The sequence below is a fragment of the Triturus cristatus genome, chromosome 4_1 (assembly GCF_964204655.1).
Source record: "Triturus cristatus chromosome 4_1, aTriCri1.1, whole genome shotgun sequence".
Lineage (NCBI taxonomy): Eukaryota > Metazoa > Chordata > Amphibia > Caudata > Salamandridae > Triturus > Triturus cristatus.
The window spans coordinates 1,033,010,309-1,033,034,066 of NC_140585.1; the positions used below are offsets into that span (position 1 = coordinate 1,033,010,309).

Here is a 23,758-nt window from a genome sequence, read left to right on the forward strand (position 1 = left end):
ATCGCCCGACCTCCTTGGCCCTCGTTGGAGGCCTGCGCTGTGGGCGCCTACTGCTCCGGTCCTGACCCGACCTCTGCCCGATCCGAAGAGCAGACCTGATAATCCGATACACATCTTGGAGGCTACTCTTATGGACGCCGCCCGGAGCCTGCCGCTTGATGCGAACACCCGATCAGACCCTGCGGCGCGGCCCTGGCTGAATCGGTCTGTTCCTCGGAGGTGACTGCCAAATGGTATCCCGAGAACCGACGCAGAGGAATTAGACCACTGCGACCCACGAGAGCCCCCGCCCTCGTCGGAGGCCTGCGTTGTGGGCGTCCGCTGCTCAGATTCTGACCCGACCTCTGCACAGTCAAAAGAACAGACCCGGCTTTCCGATTACTTAACTTGCACACGCTGTTTGCCTTAACGGATGCTGCCCGGAGCCAGCCTTCCCGCTGCTCACCAGGGGCCATTTGCAGGCACACCGAACCACCACAAGATGGACGGAGGACGCTCTTCGTGAGTCTGGACAGCACGTTGGATTCGTTGGAGCCGATGTTTTGAAGCCGACGCTGGAGCTGAGGGGTTCCCCGATCAGTGTCGGAGGACTGCGGTTTCAGCGCACTTTAGCTCAAGGTGAGCACACTGTGTTCTATGGGGAGTCCTTTACTTTACCTTACTTGATTTTAATTAAAGTGAATTGGCTGGGGCTGCTCAGTGCCCACCCCCCCTCCCCCGTTGCTCACGTGGTCTGGGCCTTTGCTTGAAGGAGAAAAAAAGGAGGAAAAATCCCCCAACCGACACCCGAACAAAGGCACCCGGTGGGATGGCCCCGGAGATTCTTTGAGCCTGGTCTGCCTTGCGGCTTCGGACCTGCTGAGCCCCCTTCTCGCCAAGGTCTGCAGTGCTACACCATCGAGGCCCCAAACGAATCCACTGAGGCCCCCGACCGAATCAACACCTGAGACTTGGTTGGCCCGAGCTGTGACTCCCAGCTGCCTGCCCAATACTCCCTGAGGGCTACTGGGAGGGAGGGTTGAGCAGTGGCTCCATACTACTAGCTTGAGAGCTCTCCAATGACGGCCCGGGATCCCCTAAGCTCTGCACCTCACTTGAACCCATGGAGACCCCTTTCATGGGGTCTAACAGAAGGCGCATGAGCCTGTTTTGAATGGACAGGTTACTTATGGGAACGGCTGGTGCCACTTGCACACGCTGTTTGCCTTAACGGATGCTGCCCGGAGCCAGCCTTCCCGCTGCTCACCAGGGGCCATTTGCAGGCACACCGAACCACCACAAGATGGACGGAGGACGCTCTTCGTGAGTCTGGACAGCACGTTGGATTCGTTGGAGCCGACGTTTTGAAGCCAACGCTGGAGCTGAGTGGTACCCCGATCAGTGTCGGAGGACTGCGGTTTCAGCGCACTTTAGCTCAAGGTTAGCACACTGTGTTCTATGGGGAGTCCTTTACTTTACCTTACTTGATTTTAATTAAAGTGAATTGGCTGGGGCTGCTCAGTGCCCCCCCTCCCTCCCCCGTTGCTGATGTGGTCTGGGCCTTTGCTTGAAGGAGAAAAAAAGGAGGAAAAATCCCCCAACCGACACCCGAACAAAGGCACCCGGTGGGATGGCCCCAGAGATTCTTTGAGCCTGATCTGCCTTGCAGCTACGGACCTGCTGAGCCCCCTTCTCGCCAAGGTCTGCAGTGCTACACCATCGAGGCCCCAAACAAATCCAATGAGGCCCCCGACCGAATCAACACCTGAGACTTGGTGGGCCCGAGCTGTGACTCCCAGCTGCCTGCCCAATACTCCCTGAGGGCTACTGGCAGGTAGGGTTGAGCAGTGGCTCCATACTACTAGCTTGAGAGCTCTCCAATGACGGCCCGGGATCCCCTAAGCTCTGCACCTCACTTGAGCCCATGGAGACCCCTTTCATGGGGTCTAACAGAAGCCGCATGAGCCTGTTTTGAATGGACAGGTTACTTATGGGATCGGCTGGTGCCACTTGATCCCCGTCTCTTTTACTCGCAACCTCGGATGAAACTCTGGTTCGCTGCTACCATTTTAGAGTCTGATTGCGTTTCGCTGCCTCCATTTTGAACCTCACTTGAAAGCCCAACGCAACCTTGTCATTGGTCCGTCCTAGAAAACCTTTCCATCAACTCTCACTTAACTGCATCCTTACATGGGGTGCTCCCCATGAGCTAACATTCCTCATTCTCCCCTACTTTCTCTGTCCAGACAATCACCCGACGACCAAAGACCGTTTCCATGCTCGGGCATGCCCAGTACTCCTCTTGCCTCACCCCCTGCAATGAAAAAAGACTGTGCCCTATTCCTTGGACCTGATCCCTGGGCCCTCAACCATACGCTTTCTCCCAAGAATCCAGAACTTTCTTTTAACCTTCCCCACCAGACAGGCCTGTCAATACTTCGACGACTTCTCATTATTGTACACACTTGCCCTTCCTTTCTCCTCTTATTATCTCTCTGTTTCACTCTAAGCCTCCACCCCTCCTATCTATCACGCACCCTGACTACCTGCTCCAAATTATTTCTCCTCCTCTTCCCCTACATGCTCTCCTCCTCCTTATACCCCCCATCACTTATTATATCAATATCAACATGCACTTTAAATTGATTGTATTAACCCTGTAACTTAAAATATATTGTCTCTCTCATCTCACTCACTGTCATTACTATCATTACTTCATCATTTACTTTTCCATTACTGTTGTTGTTGAACCATTCACTGCTTTTTACATACCTATGTGTATCATTACCGTTGTTGTTTGTGCCACTTACTGCATATTTTATACCTATATTCATCATTACTGTTGTTGTTTCTCTCTACTGTATTGCCACTCATCTCCCTATCCATTCTATTCCCCCCTCTGCTATACAAAGTCTTCCCCCTCCTCACCCTAGGAGAATCACCACTGCCTGCCCGAACTCGGACTCTTACCTCTCCCCTACCCTCCTGCTTTCCTCATCCCAACCCTTACCCCAACCAGCTACCCCCCTACCTTATTAGCACTGAACCCCTGCTCGGTCACCAACCTAGACCTCTTTCTGCCCTCTTTTTGGCAACCTTCCTAATCTTAATCTCCCCCCTGCCCTCCACTAACTTGCACAATTTTTCCTCACTATCCCCCTTCAACCCCACCCACCTTCATCTTCTTCCCCCCCTCCGGATCGGCAGCAGGGTAACAAAAAAACGAACCCCCTCATCGCTCTTACCCAAATACCCTTCCCCCATTCCTCCCCCTATCATTACCCGCCTCTCTTTGTCCGCCTCCACTTCCCCCCAGCCAAACCTCTCCAACATGCCCCTCCCCAATCCCACCCATACACCACACCCCTCTCAAGCTCTAACTGACAAGCTCCCTGCACTCTCCAAACATGGCCACAACTCTTGGACAATTCCATACCCTACTAACCTTTCAAAAAATGCAAAAAAGAACCTCAAACATAAACTCCTAATCCAAAATCCTGAAACCCTTATTGAAGACAACTACCACAGCCTCACTTCCCCCATTAAAACCAACTTTATTTTCTACACCAAACGCCCCTCCAAATGGAAGAGCACCCTTTTACAACACCTCCCAGTATCTAGCTCGATTAAAATCCCCCATGGTCACAAACTCGCCACTTCCCCGACCTCTCTTTTTCCTGGTGTACTAACCATTTCCATCTACAAAACTGGGAAAATCCTGATTCAAGCCTCCGAACAGCACCTCGCAATTTTTTAACTCATCTTTAACACTCTTACCGACCAGCTGTTACTATCTACCCCCCAACCCGCCCCTACTCCCAACCCTCTCCCCAATGACAGTCCTTGTTTAGCAACTCCTACTCAGCCACCCTCTCTTGAACCATCCCCCGTCACAATCCGATCCCCCATCACCTCACCAACCCCCTTCCAGACCCCCTCTCAACACCCCTCCGCCCCCCTGAGATCAAGCCCTCACCCCCATGCTACTCCCAACCTCAATGACACAGCTCTTGCTCTAACTCCTATCCTACCAACCTCTCTGGATCCAACCCCCTCTCACCCCCACAATACACTCCCCCTAATCCCCCTGCCTGCCTATGTCCGACCTACTCTTACACCCTGCAACCTCCCCTGTACCCCTCTTTCCAGTCCCTTGAAAACCATAACTCCTCAGATCATCACCCCTTCCCTCACAAACTTCACTTCCACCCTTTTTACCGCTACTGCATCCCCTCTCACCCCCCATACTCTACCCCCTCCTCTCCCCCTCTCCCCCCCACCCCCCGCCAAGCCATCACATGTAACTCCCAGCCCTCCATGTCAACAACGGCACATACACTCCTCCTTCCCAACCCCCCTCCTAACACAAAACCACCTGCTGTATCGCCCCCTAGCAATACGACCATTCCAGACTGCCAACATCCCCTCCCTACTCCACAATACATCCCTAACCCCTCCTCCAACCCAATCTCCTCCACTTCCTTCCTACCCGACCTCTGTCAGACACTTCGTAATTTAAACCACAATCTCTCTACCCTAACTATTGAACTCACCCTTCTCAGAAAGGATCTCATTGGGATCAACTCCCACAAACCCATATCCTGCCCCACTTGGCCCTATGCACCTAATACTAGCCACAGAAAACACCCATATCCTAAACATTGGATAACATCGCCTCTCCTCACCCGCTCTGAGAGACCCCTTCGAACCTTGAATCCCTACTCCACCCACGACATCTCTGCCCTCTGCAATGCCAACCTTAACCATCTCCCTCGTATTGACCACTCCCCCACTCACTCCAAGATCCCAGTTATCCTGGGGACTAGCAGAATTCCGGAGGCCCCGAGCGCCCCTAGACCCCCCCCCCCAACTCACCAACATTCAACTTCTCCCTGCCCCTAATACAAATCCTAAACCCCTTTCCTGCATGCTGGTTAATTGCCGCTCAGCTGTCCGAAATGCGACCAAAATCTCTGAAACCTTTCTTACTGAAACCTGGCTCAACGACCACTCCACACCCATCCTTGACCTCCTGGCCCCCCCTGGCTACTCTATTCTCAGAAAAGACAGAACTGAAAAAATAGGGGGAGGTTTAGCAATTATTTACAAAGAAGAACTTCAACTCTCCTCTATTTCTAACACTGACTACACAACCTTTGAATACCTAGGAACCAAACTTAAATTTAAAAACTCCCCCCCAATCCGACTCCATAACATATACCACCCTCCTGGTGAATCCCTTCCATTTGCCAAAGAACTATCCAACCTTCTTACTAAATCGCTACTCTCCAACTCCAATGATCTGTTCATTGGAGATCTTAACCTCCACTGGAATGAGCATGACGACCCTGCAATTGTCCTTCTCAACAACCTTCTTGAGATCAGCGACCTCAAACAGTTCTGCCACTCCCCCACCCACGCCAAAGGAGCAACGCTTGACGCCATCATCTCCAACCCTGATCTGACATCCTTATCCAACATCATCCCCATCGATTGGTCTGACCACCATCTTATCTTGTTCTCGATCTTCCCTCCAGCCCCTCCGGCCCGATACAAAAAAATAAGACTACAACTGTGACCAGAAATCTTAGGCAAATCCCCCCCGGCACTCTGGAGTTTAAACTCCAATCCCAACTCAGTCTCACTGCCCCCTCCTCTAATGCTAACAAACTCACTGAGCACTTTAACAAAACTGTCACTGAGTTTGACCATCTTGCCCCCCTGAAATCGAAAACGCTAAAAAATTTCCCCTCTAAATCTTGGTTCACCCTTGACCTTAATAAAGAAAGACGCTCACTGAGACTAGCTGAAAGAACATGGAGACAACACCCTTCCCCATCCCATCTTGCTCTCCTCAGAAATGCAAGATCCTCCTACAAAAAACACATCATTTCGGAAAAAGCATCTTTCTTTCGTCATCAACTCTCCCGTGCCAAAAACAGACCTAGAGAACTGTTCAATATTATTAGAAGTCAAACCTCACCTGCACTCCCTAACCCTATGGCCTCCACTAACAAATGTGAAGAAATCGCAAACTTTTTCAGCGAAAAAATCGCTAGGATCGACCGTGCTTTCCTCCACCCCCAACCCTCGCCCACCTCTCAACACCCCCCGGATACTACACCCTATTCACCTCTCCCCTTGAACCCACCATTGACTCACTCACTCCTCATCCCATTGGACATCCCTCCTGAAATCCTGCCCAACATCCTACCGCTCAAAAATAACGCCACATGGCATAACTTCCACCCCGTCTATGAACAGGAAGTCTTCAACATCCTAACAAAACTCAAACCCTCCTCCCACACTAAAGACCCTCTCCCCTCCGCACTCATCCAAGATCTCAAACACGTCAGCGTTCCCTACTGTACCAACATCATTAACACTTCTTTCTCTACAGGAAATGTCCCCATTTCACTACAACTCGGACAAATCACCCCCATCCCCAAAAATCCCAAAGCCGACCCCAATGACCCTACCAATCTCCGCCCCATCTCCAACCTCCCCCTCCTCTCCAAAGTCCTCGAAAAATGCGCCCTCCGCCAACTGGACAAACACATTGACACATTTAACCTCCTCGACCCCCTTCAATCGGGCTTCCGCAAAGGTTGCAGCACTGAAACAGCACAGCTCAACATAGTCAACGATATTCACCTAGCCCTGGACAAGGGCGAGAGCTACCTACTCATCCTCCTTGACCTCACCGCGGCATTTGACACAGTCTACCACCCAACCCTACTCAATGCACTCAAAGAACGTTTCGGCATTAATAGCACGGCCCTTTCCTGGTTCACATCCTACTTCCAACATAGAACCCAACAAATCAAAATTCAAAACAGCCTCTCTAGGCCAACCCCTGTCTCCCTAGGTGTTCCTCAAGGATCCATCCTCTCCCCCGCCCTATTCAACCTCTTTATGGAACCCCTGACCATCATACTCAAACAAGCAAATATCAACTATCACCTATACGCTGACGACACACACCTGTACTATAAAATAAAGTCCCATGCCGATATCCTTCACCTTAACACTACACTTACCAAGATCCAATCCTGGTTCCATAATAACCATCTTAAACTAAATCCTAACAAAACTGAGATCATCCTCTTCTCCCCCCAAAACAACCCTCTCCCCATCCAAACATGGATCGCTGACCTTAATGCCCTAAACTGTTCTCTCTCCCTTGCCGATTCTGTCAAATCACTGGGCATCACCATCACCAATAAACTCACACTCAACTCCCATATAAAGAACTCAGCAAAAAGTGCACTTTTCACACTCCGACATCTCGAAAAAATCAAACCCTTCATTCCAGCTGATGACTTCAAACTAATTGTCCAATCTCTGGTCCTATCCAAAATTGATTACGGGAATGCCCTTCTCTCCGGTACTCCCAAAATCCACCTTGCCCCCATCAAAGCCGTCCTCAACCTTGCAGTAAGACTGACAACCAACTGCAACTGCCTCGACCGCATCTCCCCTGCCCTCAAGGACCTCAAATGGCTCCCCATCGAAGGCAGATCCTCCTACAAAATTGCATGTATCACGCACAAAGCCCTCTACCAGAATGCTCCAACCTACCTCTCAACCAAACTCAAAAGAGCTGGCAGTGCCCGCATGCTGAGAAGCTCCAACACTCTTCTGATCATACCCCCTCTGCTAAAAAATAAACACCGCGAAATCCCGCTCCTTCTCCGGCAAGGCCCCAACCATTTGGAATGCCCTTCCCAAAGACCTCCGCTGCAACCCCTCCTACGACAGCTTCAAAAGAAACCTTAAAATTCACCTTCTCAATAAATTATTGGGGTAATCACTCCCCTGATCTCCGCTCCTCCTCACTATGTGCAATAAGTCCCCCCAGGCATATTGTTATATCACTACCTATAACTTCATTCTGGTCCTCTCATTTTGTTTTCTGTTTACAATTTACGCAATATGCCAAATATGTAATATTAATTCTTCCTTTATTTTTATATATCAGTGTGTTTAATTGCTTTAATCATTGCTATTGTTGTGTCCAAGTCTATTTCTCATTGTCATTGTAAAGCGCTCTGATACCCTCAGGTGTAGCTAGCGCTATATAAAACCTTTCAAATAAATAAATAAAATAAATACATTTTCTATATTTTCTGATGAGTCAAACAGATGTACAGAAGCAACAGTATGAAAGAGCGCAGACTGTAGAATGTGCTGCCACATGTAGGGGAGTTGAAGTAAATGTACCATAATTGAGATTGTGATTTCTGATGACAAATAAGCAAACAATGTGTGCACCAATACAAGAATAAAGGGTGATTAAGATACTGTAATGCAGGTGTGTGGGCAAACAATATCACACTTCAGCAAAAATGTGTATCCGATAAAAATCGGACGTAATACTGATTGCACATATGAGACATTTGTAATGGTATATTCTTACCATCTATAGAAGCCCTCTTTGGCAGAATTGTGACTGCTCCTTCAGCGATCTCCTCTTGCTGATAGACAGGTGCAATTTTGGACCCCCAACTGTCTGAGCCAATCCAAAGGAAATGGTCAGTGTGATTGGTTTTTTTTGCCGCCTCCAAGACTCGCCTGTTTGTTAAGGAAGACAAGACATGTTATTGATTTGCTCCCTGGAACACTGACTGGATGTGGTATTACATTCTACCTAGTCAGGACATTCGCAATTAGTCAATCATTCCGACAGAGCAACCGATCTGTTTGGGAAGGCACCCCCTTAAAGTCCAAGGCTTCCTGATGTGTTCATTTGCTTCCTTCTGCCTCTGCCCACATACCTCTGTCAATCATTCTCAATGGCTTTATCTTTTTCAATTCCCAAGACCTGAGATATAGCATCTCTTGCTTACAGGGCTCGTGCTCTGCAGCGCTCTGTAGAGTGGTGGAATGCCTTCTGTGTGATTGTATCTCGTGGCTCAGGTCCCAGAAGTTGGAGTATTGCAGCTTAAGTGACACCTAAGAGCAAAGGAACCCTGCATCTATCTAACTAACACAATCACAGGCCAGCCCTGTACACACGACACAAAAGAAGGACAAAACCCACCTGATGTCGTCTTCATTGGCAAATATGATCACTGCACGGGCACTTGGGGTTTCCAGTAAGCGACTGATAATTTTATCAAATTCTCCTAATCTGGGCTCACGTGGTATTTTCAGAGATTGAGCGATGCAAACACCACCTATGAAGGAAATTACAATATTTTTCAGGAATTGGGTAGTTATTTTAGTCAAAGGAGACTACGAATTCCTCATGTACTTCAGAATTTAAAAAAACATGTGAAAATGTATGTTTTTTTTACATTGCCTTTTTCAGTTAATTTCTTTACACATGGCAGGCCACACAAACCTATGTCAATTGCATATATTTTATTTCCAATATGTACTCACAAAATAAATAGGATATAGTGACACCTGCAGCACAATAAATGCAGAACCTGGTCCTTTTGAGCCTCTGCATAAAACCTTCACCAATATATTATATTAAAGCATTTGTCTTCATCAGTACACCATATTAAAGTAAAAATCACCAGAAAATACGTTTTTATAGTTTGCATCCTTTTAAATTAAGCATTTAGCATATGTTAAATGAAAATGCTGAGACTAACTGAAATAAGAGCTTCTTCCCAAGTACAAATTGATGACCAACCTCATTTGTTCCAACCCATGAGCCATAAATTCTCACAACTTCTGAGCTCTTGCATTTAACTCCTGACAAAAATATCCCAGTTCCCTAGTCCTTATGGATCTGACTATATATTTTCCACTCTGAAATGACTGCACACGCATTGACTAGTGCAGAGAATCAAATTCAAATCTCTGGGGTTTAAGAATGGTGGCGCAGGAGTCGGGCGACAAACCGGCATGGATCCAACCCTGACAAACAACTGGTTACTGCCTTATTTAGAAGTGGGAGAAAGTCTAGGGTTCCAATGATGGAGCCTCAACTGGCTATACGTTGAAAATCCATGACTAACCTCCCCGTGCACCACCAGGTCACAGAGTTACTGTTTTAGAACGTCGCTTAGGCCATGCCTTCCTAGACATAATCTTCCTAACACTGAAATTCAAGCAATGGTGACCTCAAACAGAAAACATGATATATCATCTCCTGTGTAGGAAAAATCCACATACCTCTCAGGGCCATTGGTTTTGACATTTAAAAGAAAACCACCCCTTGGGCTGAGGCTACCACCACTGGCTTTCCCTGCTATTGCAGGCCTTAGCTGGATAAACAAAGGGGCATATTTGCTACTAAAGTGGCGAAACATAGCGTTAAGCCAAGAAGGCTAACACCACGCTCTGTCACTTTAGAAACGCAGGGCTGCACAGTATTCACAACACTTTGGTGCAGCCTTGCGTTTCCCCTAGTGCTTGAGCTAATTTTGTTGCCTAGTGCCAACGCAGGCACCCTTGCACCATAATGCAAGGGTGCCTGTGTTGAGTGGAATGATTGTTTATGTGCAGGAAGGTGTCCCTTCCTGCACATAAACAATCTGAAATGGCGTTATGTAACTTTTATGTGTGCTACTTAATGCAGCCTACATAAAAGTTGCAACTTGTCATTTCTTGAAATGATTGTTTATGTGCAAGAAGGGACACCTTCCTGCACATAAACAGTCATGCATGGCGTTTTGCGGTTTTCATGTGTGCTGCACAATGCAGCGCACATAGAAACAGCAAAAACAAGGAGAAATAAAACATTTCTCCTTGTTTCGCGAGGGTGAGACCAGGTTTTCCCTGGTCTTAATTTTGGCAATGTCCCATAATTATGCCACCTTTGTAAAATGGGACAGCGTCAAAATCAATGGGTATTGCGGTGGAATGCCCACTGCAACACCCATTCCTCACCCCTTTAACGCTAAGTATAGCATGAAAGGGTGGCTTATTCACAAGGTGGCGTTAAGTGGCTTAATGCTGCCTTATGAATAAGGAGAAGCACCTATCACCACCACAACGTCCAGAAAAGTGATGTTGTGGTGGCGATAGGGGCTTGTAAATATGCCCCAAAGATTGGCCATGGCACGCAGACAGAAGCAGCGGGAGAAATCACTTAAACATATGAAGGAAAGAGAAATGAGTGTGAGGACGGCTTGGAAAGCTGGCTTAGGAGTAATCAGAACTTTGGTGCTGCTCTGAGTTCTAGACAGTTGTTGTTCCTTGTTTTCTCTTGGATCTGAGGTCTCCCTTTGGATGTGTGCTCTCAGTATGGATTGCGAGAAGGTTGGTCCCAGCCCACAAATCACTCAGTGAGCAGGGCCGGACTGGGAACCAAAACTGGCCCTGACAAAGTGCTCGGCCAGCCCCCCTGGGGGTTTGGGGGTGCGGCCAAGCTCTTTGGCAGGGCCGGTTTTTGGCCGATTTTGTTACAGGGCCGATTTTGCAGCTATGGTGCAAAAACGGCCCTGTAACAAAAACGGCGCCCAGGGGCCCAAAACCGGCCCCCATCCGTATGGCGCAACGGGGGATTGCCCGGGGCCCGCTACGGCCAATCCGGCCCTGTCAGTGAGTTATAGAATATTCATACTGCTGCCAGTAACCAGTGAAGTAGGCTGGGAGCGGTAGATATGTGTGTCCACCTCTCTGGGTTAAATATTTGTGTGGTTGAAGCATTCCAAGATCTTTGTAGATGTAGAGGTATTTTACTACAATATCACTAGGGCCAATAATGCATTTATCTAAAGAGAAGGGAGGTAAATACAGGCTTAGAGCCAGCGACGTAAAACAAGATAAGAGCACCACTCTCGGTACTCAAGCACAGCATCAAAACGCTTCCTAGATAGCTCACACTAAAATCTTACACTCTTTCAACCAAGCACTGCCCATTCACCATTTGAACTGGTATATGAAGCTCTATATAAATGCAATTACAAAGAATGCACTGCAGTAATGTTCCTATTGGATAGTGCTAAGGGGACCAACTTCAAAGTGCTAGAATTATAAATTATATTACGCAAAAGCCGCAGTGTTCACCTGCTTTTAAAGTAATGATAATTTAGGAAAATGTGAGGTTTGAATTTTACACACTCAAATGTTTTGCCTTCTCCCCTCCTGTTTTGCTGAATTCGTTTTTGTAGACTTTAGAACTAACCAGTTCTAGAAAATGCTTGTGATCTTTACTCTAAACATGCTAAAATTGGACACCTAATCAGCAAATCTTACTTTACTTATAGGTCCTGGCAGGGGTTTAAGTGGGATGAAAAAAGTGGGGTGGTCTCTCAAAGGGGCGTGGTCAAAGTAATTAAGGACGTGGCTTACAAACAGGTAAGCAAAAAATCTGTGTTAAGCATAGTGTGCTGCCTGGCTAGTATTTTGCTGCTTCAGTCATTGCGTCCAGACATATACCGCAACACATTGAACCTACAACAAGCCAGGACTATTGGCTTTGTCAAGGGTTGTTATTTGCATAAGATAAATAAGCAACAACTATGGCTTTGTTCTATATAATACAAAAAATGCTTCAGTTCTGAAATGATGATAATGTGCAAGTACTATAACAAGTCTCTTTGAAGTTACATCATAGGCAGTGAAGGGTGGTACTGCTGCAGATTTAAGATTTTATTTTTCACCCTGATGGTGAGGGTAAAAATGGAGAGCCTGATAGAGACCCGTCTCAGCACCTTGTTTTTAGAACTGTTGGCGCTGAGCACCAGTAGGACCCGGCTAACTTAAACCCTTGGGTCTCTGTCCGGCATGCCCAGATTAACCACAATTGGCACTACCTTAAAACTTAAAAATTGCATACCTCTGATTCTATTGATTGGATTTTTGTCGTTTTTGGGTTAAATAATTTATTATTAATTTTACTCAGTTTTTTTCTAAATTGGTGTGGGATTTTTCTCGCGTTGTGTTTTCTCTTTATTGCTGTTTGTGTTCTGCATAAATACTTTACACATTGACTCCAAGTTAAGCCTGGCTGCTTTTGTGCCAAGCTACCAAAGGGTAAAGCACAGGTTAATTTATTGACTGTTTGTGGTTAACCCTGATGAGGATTGTGGCTGTTGCTGGACAAAGGCTCACAACCCCTCAACCAACAACCCAATTTCTCACATTAACTAATCTTTACTTACACATATTAAAAACTTTATCAAACAGATTGGTTATTATTTTTTGTGACCTGTAAAAGGAATTATTGAACAGAATGAAGACTGCATTTTCTGTCAGTATGACAGGGCTGTGCTCATTTGTAGACCTACCTCAACCAACATTCAGATGAACAGAAATACTTAAGTGATAGTGGAGCTGTGAGCATTTTAATTTCTCTGAAAAACAGAAATATAGTACACATATTTTACCACTGTGTTGGTTAAACGTGATGACTCTTCTGTTCCTTCTTCATTTATTTATTTTCTTCTGTTTCTTTTCCCTTTCTCTTCTTCCTTTCTGATGATCTTATTATTCCTTATTGGGATCTTATTAATTTTAGGGTTTATGAGGTTCATTGTGGGATACTGTGTACGTTATTAAAATTGTTTTCATGTTTAATAAAATTCCCTATAAAGAAATGTTTTTAAAAAAAGAAACATTTTTAAACTATTTGCTCTGTTGTGTTGGAGGTTTGTAATCAAACAGCAGTACTTCCTATATGTAGAAGAGCAACATCAACATAGCTGCACCTTGACTTGATTGTGTTAATTATTTCCTGTAAGGTAGGTAAACCTTATGTCTATTTACTTTCCCCTGCTATCTCTCCACTCAGACCCAAGCAGTTAAAATCATGCCAGCTCTCTCCAATCTGGCTACGATAAAATACATGCTTCCTGAAGGCCCTATCCTTTTTACCACCCTGATTATCTACACTGAACTTCTCAGTTCAGTGTAGAAAATGGTCAGAGTGGTTTGCAGAGAAATTATATTTTTAGTTATTCCTGGCTGATGGCTGGCTGATGGTAGGCTAGCAACTGAGGGAGATGTTCTCCAATTTCTTTCTAAATTTTGGAGAGATGTTGTTTTTTCCTAATGATTCTTGTAGAACTGTGTTTCTTTGGTTTGGTTTTCCTTTGGTTTCCTCTTTTTCCAGAGAGAGTTGATAGTTCAACTAGCAAGAACGTCATGCTGCAAATGTAGTTGGTAAAATGTGGGAAGGGTGATTATTTCATTGAGTTCAGGAGGTCAATGTTGATACAATCAGAATCCCCAAAACGGACTGAATCCTTTCTAGGTTAAGCAACTGTTCCATAATGAGTGATATGCACTGTGAATGGGAGCAACAGGTGGTCAGATAAGTCCACTTGAATAGGGTAACTATTAGACACTAAGGACTCCCTTGAGAAGACCACATTAAGAATGTTCATTTATTGTTAGTGGTTTGGCCACAATGTTGTCAAAGACTGCTGTCAAGCAATTTTGAAGAGAGTAAATTAAGGGATGCATCTTAGTGCTCACCTCAATGAAGGTTAATGTCTCCTAGGAAGACGTTAAAGTCCAAATCGAGTTCAAGACAAGAAGCGGATTGATAAATTCTTCCATACAGTCCTCTAAAAAGATGGGCTTGTCCCCTGGGGACAGTAAATGGCACTGATTCTGATTTTTGGAGAGTTAGAAGAAGGTATTTCTAAGAGCAGGCACTCAAATGAGGGCTACGGATCAATGAGGATCAGTTTGCAGTTTATAGACCTTCTTGTGAATAACTGCAATTCTGCCCCCACATCTATCATCGCAATCACACTTGATAATGGATTATTACATTGGCAAAAGGAGGTCCATGAAGTTCGGCGGGGTGTCACAATCAAAGAAGGTTATCACTCATCAGACACTGTACAAAACATTTCATTACTGAATTTCACCATAGTTTTCCATTAAGAACATGGTTGCATGGTGATCTATAAAGATTCCACAGCCACACACTGGCTACTAGAATTATATAATGAATATCATTCCTCACTACTAAGGTATCTGTTTTCAAGGAAAACACTTTCTGGCTTGTTTTTTTCTTTAAAGCTCCAACAGACACAAAAGAAGGAGGTTGCTTATGACAATATCTATGTCTAGATCTAAAAAGTGAGTTTGGAAGAGCTTTTTGGGCCTTGACCTGGGCCCTAGTTTTAGGATAATTGATATTACTTGAAGATGTTTAGCTGTTTTTTTAATGTATTTCATCATCCCCTGCAGTGGTAAATACTTATTTTTTTATTGGACATCTATTTAATACTTTGACTCCTAGGGTGTTTCTGCAGCCCTTTTGTCTCCAGTGTTTGTAGAAACTTTATAAAAACATCAGTGAAGAACTTCCCATGACATTTGTGCCTCTTGAGCAGGATGGAAATTTGCATCATAGGGATACATTCTTGAACATACATGAAAAGTGTGATTTACACTATTAGTACAAAGTTCAATTGAAAATGTAGTCTGAAAGAGTTTGATTCCTTACATCAGAGAGGATTCTCGAAGTCTTTGGTGAAGCCTAGGTTCTAGATAAAGGAGTGGAGTACCAGGTAACATAAAAACCTTAATGCATGTTCACTAAAGGCAGGAGTTTTTATCTAATGATGTGAAGACCATGTAAGCATCTCTTTTTGTAGGTGGTGTATGTTGTCCAGATATTCAGCCCTTAAGCATGGTTGGTGATGTATCTTAAAGGCCTGATATTTGTTTTAGAAGTAAAGCTGTGATGCTTTATGAATGCTGTTGGTCTTGGCCCTCACTCCAGGGTCATCCCCAAACTTTTTGCATTCACCCTCCTGTTTTCTGAACCCATTTCTGTTGGCTTTTAGAACTCTGCACACTTTACCACCACTAACCAATGCTAAAGTGCTTGTGCTCTCTCCTTTTAACATGATGAAGTTGGATTACACCCAATTGACACATTTAACTTACTGGTAAGTCCCTAGTAAAGTGGTACTACATGTACTCAGGGCCTGTAAATTAGAAGCTACTAGTGGGCCTGCAGCATTAATTGTGCCACCTACTTGAGTAGCCTTTTAAAATTCGTCACAGGCTTGCCATTGCAGCCTGTGTGGGCAGTTTTAAACTGCCATGTCAACCTGGCAAAATAAACATTTTGCCATGCCTAAAACCTTCTTTTTTAATACAAAGAAGTCACCCTATGGTAAGCCCTAAACAGCCGAAAGGGCATGGTGCAGTTTATTTAAAAAGTTGTCCATGTACATTTATGTTTAACATGTCTTGGCATTGAAAAATGCATGTTTCACTACTGCAAGGCCTACCTCTACCATAGGAAAATAATGGGTACCTTAATATATTTCATAAGTTCTAACTTTCAATTGGGAGGAAGTAGGAGTTCAGAGTTTGGTGTCTAAAGAATTATAATTTAAAACCCGCTATAATGGTAAAGTCTGATTTTTATTCACATGGAGGGCAGCTGTCACCTTCCGCGTTTGCACATCACTAAGCCTCTCCCTGAGCACTATCACAAAGGATTTGTCACTAGTCTTTTGTGTCCCCAGACAAACTGGAGCTTGTACAGAAGAATGGGATGCATTACACCTCATGGGAGTGGAAGCCTCTAGAAACGTCTCAACGTCTACATGGCTCCGCTCGCCCCCATCATCAGAACCTATGGACTCAACATTGTGTCATACACAGAAGACACCCAACTCATCATCTCCCGAATCCAATGAACCCAACACCGCCAGACACAATTTTCGAGAAGGCATGGAAGCCATTACAAAATGGATGAAAAACAGCTGCCTTCAACTAAACACCAACAAAACAGAAGTACTCATCATGGGCCCACATCCCAATGCTTAGAACGACACCTGGTGACCCCCCGCCCTTGGAAGTCTGCCCACCCCCACGTACCACGCATGCAACCTGGGAATCATCCTGGACTCCGAACTCAAAATGGACCGTCAGATCAACGCCGTCTCCTCCTCCTGCTTCCACACCCCCACCTCCTACGCAAGACCTTCAAATGGGCCTCCTCAAACACAGAAAGACCGTCACTCATGCCCTGGTCACCAGCAGACTCGACTACGGCAACGCACACTATGCCGGAATAAACAAAAACCTCACACGCAAGCTACAGAACATCCAGAACACCGCCGCAAGACTGGTCCTCAACCTGCCAAGACACTGCCACATCTCCCAGCACCTGCGCACACTCCACTGGCTCCCCATCGAAGCTAGAGTCACCTTCAAGGTGCTCACCCACGCTCACAAGGCCCTTCACAACAACAGACCAGTATACCTTAACAGTCGACTCAAATTCCACACACCCCAAAGGACCCTACAATCAGCCCAGCTCTCCTACGCCGTGGTCCCCAGCACCAGAAATACCAGATCAGGTGGCCGCTCCTTCCCCTTCCTCATGGCCAGAGCCAGGAACGCCCTCCCTCTCCACCTCAGAGAGACAACATCCCTCCCCATCTTCACAAGAATCCTCAAAGCCTGGCTCTTTGACAGACCCCCTCCTTGATGGACTGGAACCTGCAAAACCCCCTCCCCAGCGCCTTGAGACCCTCACAGGTGAGTAGTAGCACTTAACAAACACGTGATTGATTGATTGATTGATTGATACTTCAAAGTGGGCACCATGTGTAAATACTGGACTTCAGACCCCAAACTCTTCAGTACACATCTGGACCCGTGGAAGACTGCAAGACGGACTGCCATTTTGCTGCCCTGCTGTACTACCCTGCTGCCCTCCTGCCCGAGTGAAAAGGACTGGACCTGCATCTTGAACCCATGACCACCAGAGTGGCTTCAAGGGCCAGTTGGTTGACCTCCTAATCAGAAGCCTAAGGGACAGAACAGGCTTCCTCCATCTTGAACCTAGCAGCTGAACTCTGCCAATTGTGAGCCCTGCACTCTCAAGTTGTGTCATCGCAGTCCTGGACCCTTGGAAGTGGGCCTGAAGGTGCTCTGCCAGCCAGATCTATGGTATGCCAACACATCGTGATGCATCGCCTCTCAGAAAGTCCGAGCTGGAGCCACTGTGCGATGCAATGGCTCACCAAACTCTGCTTTGGGACCGCTGCATGATGCATCTCCAAAGCAGGACTTCACATCGCCGCCCACAGCCTCCCAGGAACCACCGGTGCGTGATGCATCCCCAACGCAAGGCTCCACATCACAAGTCCTACATCTTTTCAGGAACCAGCTGATGCGTGACTCATCTTCAATGCAGGATTTTGCATCACAAGCCCCTCATTGACAGCATCCTCAACAAAGACGCAAGACCTAGTGTTAGAATCCGGGTTCTCTGGTTGGCACAGGTAGGTAGTTGTGACAAGCAGGGAACCATTGCTCTAGTCAGGGTAAGGGGTTACACTCCTAAACCAACCCCTTGCTCACCCTCTAGGTAGCTTGGCGCGAGCAGACAAGGCTTATCTCAGAGCGTTATAGGTTAAGCATTTGTGAACACATACAGTAACCAAGTGACAACACTACAAATGGACACCACACAGGTATTTATATTAAAAATAAGGATTCTTTATATAGGATTATCACAAGACCATTAAATGATTAAAAATACACAATACGGTTGCTTAGTTGGTAGAAGATTGCTTAGTTTCTCTTAAGTTCTTAAATGCGACACTTTTAGTCAATGTACCTTAGATGCGACACGCAGGGCAACGAAAGTGTTGCAGCGATGCAGATGCATTGAAGTTCTTGGTGCAAAAGAAATAAAGACGGGATCTTCCAGATGCGTTACGCTTCTCCGATGTTGCGAGAAGGCTCGACTCGATGCGTCAGCTACAGCGGCGTCACCCTTGATGAGATGCGACGGCAGCGGCCTTGGCAACGGCACTCTCCTCCGACGTTGCGAGACGCTTCCGCTCGATGCGATGCTGCAGCGGCGACACCCCTTCGGCGAGATGCGACGACAGCGGCTCTGACGGCGGCACGCTTCTCCGTGGATGCGAGGCGCTTTTCTGGATGCGGTGCAATGCGACAACTACGATGGCTGCGATGGCGACACGCTTCCTCCTCGATGCGAGACTCTTCTCTCGATGCGGTGCAATGGGACAGCTACGATGGCTGCGATGGGGACACGCTTCTTCGGCATTGCAAGACACTTCCGGAATGATGCGAGACGCTTCCGCTCGATGCGATGCTGCAGCGGCGACACTCTCTGCGAGATGCGACGGCAACAGCTCCGACGGCGGCACGCTTCTCTTCCTTGCGTCGCGCTTCCAGCTCCTTGCGACACGCAGTCCCTCAGAAGGCCCAACAACAGCAGCAGGCACTTCCAAAAAGACTCTGGGGAGCTGGGGGTGAAGTCCACTGGTCCTGGGACTTCGTTCAGGGGGCAAGCTCAGTTCAAGCCCTTGGAGATCTTTTCAAAGCACAAGTTGAAGCAAAGTCGTTAGTAGTCTTTCTCCTCTCCTTCAGCAGCAAGGCAACCACTGCAGGCCAATCCCCCAGGTCAGGGACAGTTACTCCTCCTACAGATTTCCCAGTTCCTTCTCTTCTGGCAGAGGTTCTTCTTGTTTCAGCAGGATCTGATCTCTTAGGAGCAGGGTCCCAATACTTATACCCCTAATTCCTTTGTTCCTCTGGGGTTGAGGGGCCTTTGCCCAGTCCAAACCAGTTCTTGAGCACTCTGTTGACATGACTCTGCCTTTCTATTCAGGGTGCAGGGCAGAAACATCATCTGCTCCGCAGGAGGTGGAGCCAGCATTGTGGTAGCAGAGCACAACCCTATTCAGAGCCCAGGTGTACTCCTCCCACCCATCTGACTGCCAATCTTCCTATTCACCACCAGGCTACCTAGCCCTGCCCCTTTGGGTTTCCCCAGCCCTGTCACTCACACAACCAGACAGGCAGATACACATCATAGCAGAGGCGGGCTGAAATGGTCAAGCAAGCAAATACCAATTTTCTAAAAGTGGTATTTGCAAACACAGAATATTAAAATAAACTTTACTAAAAGATGTATTTTATTATTCTGAGTTCAGGCATACTAAACTCGAATTTCTACCATGTTCCCTGGGTCTGTTAGGATCATAGAATGTAACAATTCTAACAGCCCATTCTGGCCTATGGAGAACAGGTAGCCTTACAATAGCGAAAAACGAAAATGGCTGTAATTCACTATTAGGACATGCCACACACATCAGGGCTTGTCCTACCTTATGCTTACAATGCACCCTGCCATTGGGCCTACCATAGGGGTGACTGATATGAAGTTAAGGGAAGGTTTAGGGACTGGCAAGTGTGTGCACTTACCCAGTCAGCATGACAGTACCAGACTGCACGCAGGCTCTGCAATGGCAGACCTTAGATACATTTTACCAGGCCGCTTCTGTGGGTGGCACAACCAGTGCTGCAAGCCCACCAGCAGCATTTGTATTTACAAGCCCTGGGCACTCCTGGTGCACTTTACTGGGGTCTGACAGTAAACCAAATAAGCCAATCATGGAATCCAACCAATATATACATTTTAAATAGGGAGCACTTGCACTGTGGCACTGGTTGGCAGTGGCACAGTGCTCTGAGCAGCTAACACCAGCAAAACACAGGAGGCACAGCGACAAAAAAGTGGAATGGAGACTCACGCCAAGGTGCCAGGTCTAACACCTAGCATCACCGCCTGGCAGCTCTCAGGAACTGCTGCTGTGCGACGCATCCTAGACGCGGGACTCTTCATCACTTCTCACTCCATCGCAGTCAGCTTGAACGTGTGACTTTGTCCTAGTCCAGCATGACTAGATAACCACAGAAGGTGCTTTGTGCTTTTTGCCAATATTTTCACTTAAATCTTTAAAACTGCATGTCTCCGGTTATACTGATTTGATTCTTGTCATTTTGGTCTTACATCAATTAGTAAATTTTACTCTATTATTCTAAATTATCATGCGATTCTTCTTGTGTTTCAATTTATCACTGTATGAAGTGCTGCATAAATACTTTACACATTGCCTCCAATAAGCCTGACTTATTTTGTGCCAAGCTACCAGAGGGTTAAGAACAGGTTCATTTGAAGTTTGCTTGAGACTTCACCCTGACAAGGATTGCGGTTGCTGCTTGAGTAGAGCTTCACCCTCTCAACCAGTAACCCAATTTCTTAACATACCTTTTATGATATCAATTTAAAGTTTGTGGGCCAAATTTCGGACTTGATATTCAATACCATTTATCTTCCCTAAGAATACAAGGAATGAGAATCTCAATGAAATTCTGAGAATTACTGAGGTTATATTGACAAGTAGCTTTCAAATTTGATACATAGTTATATTTGCTTTATTTTAGGTGATGGGCAGCAGAGGGATAGAATTCTTCCTTCTAATGACCTGAAGATGCCTGTGGCTGATGACAATGTTGTGGCCATGGTTATGCTTGATATATTAAAAGTCTTTGATCCTGTAAACAATTAGATTTTCCTTTGTTTGGTCTCTGAGTGAAGTATTAAGGGTTGTGCTGCCAACTGCATTGAATCCTTTACTCGTGAATACTTTCAGAAAATCTGGAAGACCATGGTTTCCTTATTTTATGTGCCCATTGGCCAGTGGGTTCCCTTGCAGTCTTCTATATCAACTATTCTATCAATCACTGTGTTCACCCACTATCAGACTTAATCAATTCCTTTGATTCTGGCATGTACACTTATGCTGCTAACTCATAATTACTACTTTGGCTGGATTGTGTCAATTTATTTGGACAATTCATGGTTCATTTAGATGTTGTTGACTCTCATCACTGTACATTTTCTGAGGGATGCAGAAATCTACTGCCACTCACACTGCATTGGATACATGTACCTCCATACTTGGAAAAAGATTATTCAAATCCTTCTTTGTCTACCTGAAAATCAGTGCAACGGCATTCTCCACTTGTGTGAAGTATCTGTGAATTAGGCCCCTTTCCAAACTTGTTTTTGTAAAAGAGATAAAAACTTTGAATATGTCAGCTGGGGCTCCTCTACATTTTCCAGTGATGTGTTTACTTTTCATGCAACATCGCTGTGTAGTCTCATTATGGGATGCAGGTTTCCCATACCATGTGATGATCACAAGAAAAGCTTCAAATAATATAACTATATGAGGCAGTGTGTTAAGGCCTATTCCTGTACTTGCTCAGAGATGATTGAGAAGGATTGATTTATTATGCCTGAAACACTTTAATCGTAAGGGATTTTGTCTATTGGTGGTGGTCTGTAACTTTAAGAAATGGGTTTTGGTTGTGTAATAAAGTTATGACACATTGATTACTGTTTACCATGGGTTAAAGAGATCCTACAGGTAAATTGCTGTTCTGCTTGGGGGGAAACAGCCATTACAATGCATCTGTAACCACGGAATACCGTTACCACGCATGCGTTACAACACATGCACTGTTGCCACGCATAGCCATTACTACAAATTTTTTACTGTGCATATGCCTTTACCATACATGCCTTTACAACGAATTAACGTTGTAAAGGTATGAATGATAAGGGCATATATGTTGCACCGGTGGTATGGGAATATGCTGGTAAGGGTGGTAAAGGCACCAGTGTGGTCAAGGCTTTCAGCATCTTTAGAGGAAACAGAGAGACCCTTCTTCTTCCTCTTGACGGCCTATTTCACACCTGATCTCAGACGAGCTGCCTCGCCATCTTGTAGTGGTAAGGGGGATTGGACCTGGCACAAGGGGTACAGATTTAGGGCTTTAGACTGGGGGTGTTTTTTTTTTATTCCTGGGGGAAAGTCCAGTTTTAGGTCTAAAGGCAGGGGTTGGGTATTTTAAAAAAGGTCTGGGGGTCTGGGAGTGTCATGCTGGGGTCTGGTTTTAGGGCTTAGGGCAGAGGTTGGGTATATTTGAAAAGGGCTGGGGGACGGTGGGGCATGCTGGGGTATACTTTTAGGTCTCAGGGTTGGGGATTTTAACAAGGGCTGAGGGGGCGCTGGTGACCGGTTTGAGGGCAGGGGTCAGGGAAAACCTTTACCACTCATAGGCCTTTAACATACATGCCTTTACAACGAAATTAGTTGTAAAGGCATGCTTGGTAAAGGAATATTTGTTAAAAAAAATATCTGGTAAAGGTTATGTGTGGTGAAGGCATTTAGGTTGTAGCAAATGCGTGATAAAGGCATCAAACATTCTTCTTGCGGATATGGGTTGATGCATGAAAGAACCTTGTCAGATTAATTAATAGGCTTGAAGGATGTATTGGGTGCATGGTGGTGGATTTCAAAACTATAATGGTGAGAGGAATTTCATATGTCAAAGTTTTACAAAATGTTGGTGTGCTGTTTGGTTGGTCATTTATTTAGATGAGTTTAATACTTGTAATGTGTTTGTAGTTATGATAAGACAGTTTTGGCGTTTGAGTCAGTAAGAGTCTTTTGTATGTGTTCTATGTTTTGAATGGTGTATGCTTGTTTGTTGACTATGGATAACTGTATTTGCAATTTTGTTTGTGTTACCTGAAGACCTGTGATTAAGGCACCTAAGGCACAAGTTAGCCTGCATGTCTACTATAAAAGCTGAAATAATATATGCCTTTTAGTCTCTCTCGGTTTGATAGATACTAATTAATAGAAGTTTGATCAAATAAACCATATCTGCAGTGATCACATTATTGTTAGGCACATTTGGCATCTGTTCCCACTCTGGCAATTTCCCTTGTGACTAAGAAACATTTTCTGGACATAAGAGTCGGAGTGATAAAGCTAGAGGACTCAGCTAGGTAGAACTGCACAAAGTCAGATACCTTGCCTGTGAGGTCAGGCTGAAGCCACGTTTTTGTTGCAAAAGCTTTGAGCAGAATACAACAAGGAAATCTTGCCCACCAAGGTTGTATCTTAGTAAATTAGCCCTGTGAGCATTTCCCAGTCGTCAGAAATAAAAAGAGTTTCTAAGTTCAAACTTTTACAAATTGTATACTAGGTTTCTT

At 45.7% G+C, this 23,758-nt stretch overlaps 1 protein-coding gene across 3 annotated transcripts in view; it reads right to left on the reverse strand.

The window, feature by feature from the left end:
* Positions 1 to 23,758, reverse strand: part of LOC146856006 (metabotropic glutamate receptor 8) — a 2,429,629-nt gene that overhangs the window by 1,146,492 nt on the left and 1,259,379 nt on the right. For all 3 annotated transcript variants that reach the window (XM_085653966.1, XM_085653965.1, XM_085653967.1), the window contains exons 4-5: positions 9,023 to 9,158; positions 8,399 to 8,553 (exon numbers count right to left, since the gene is read on the reverse strand). In XM_085653966.1, coding sequence (XP_085510092.1) covers positions 8,399 to 8,553; positions 9,023 to 9,158 — 291 coding nt within the window. The remainder of the gene's footprint in view (positions 1 to 8,398; positions 8,554 to 9,022; positions 9,159 to 23,758) is intronic.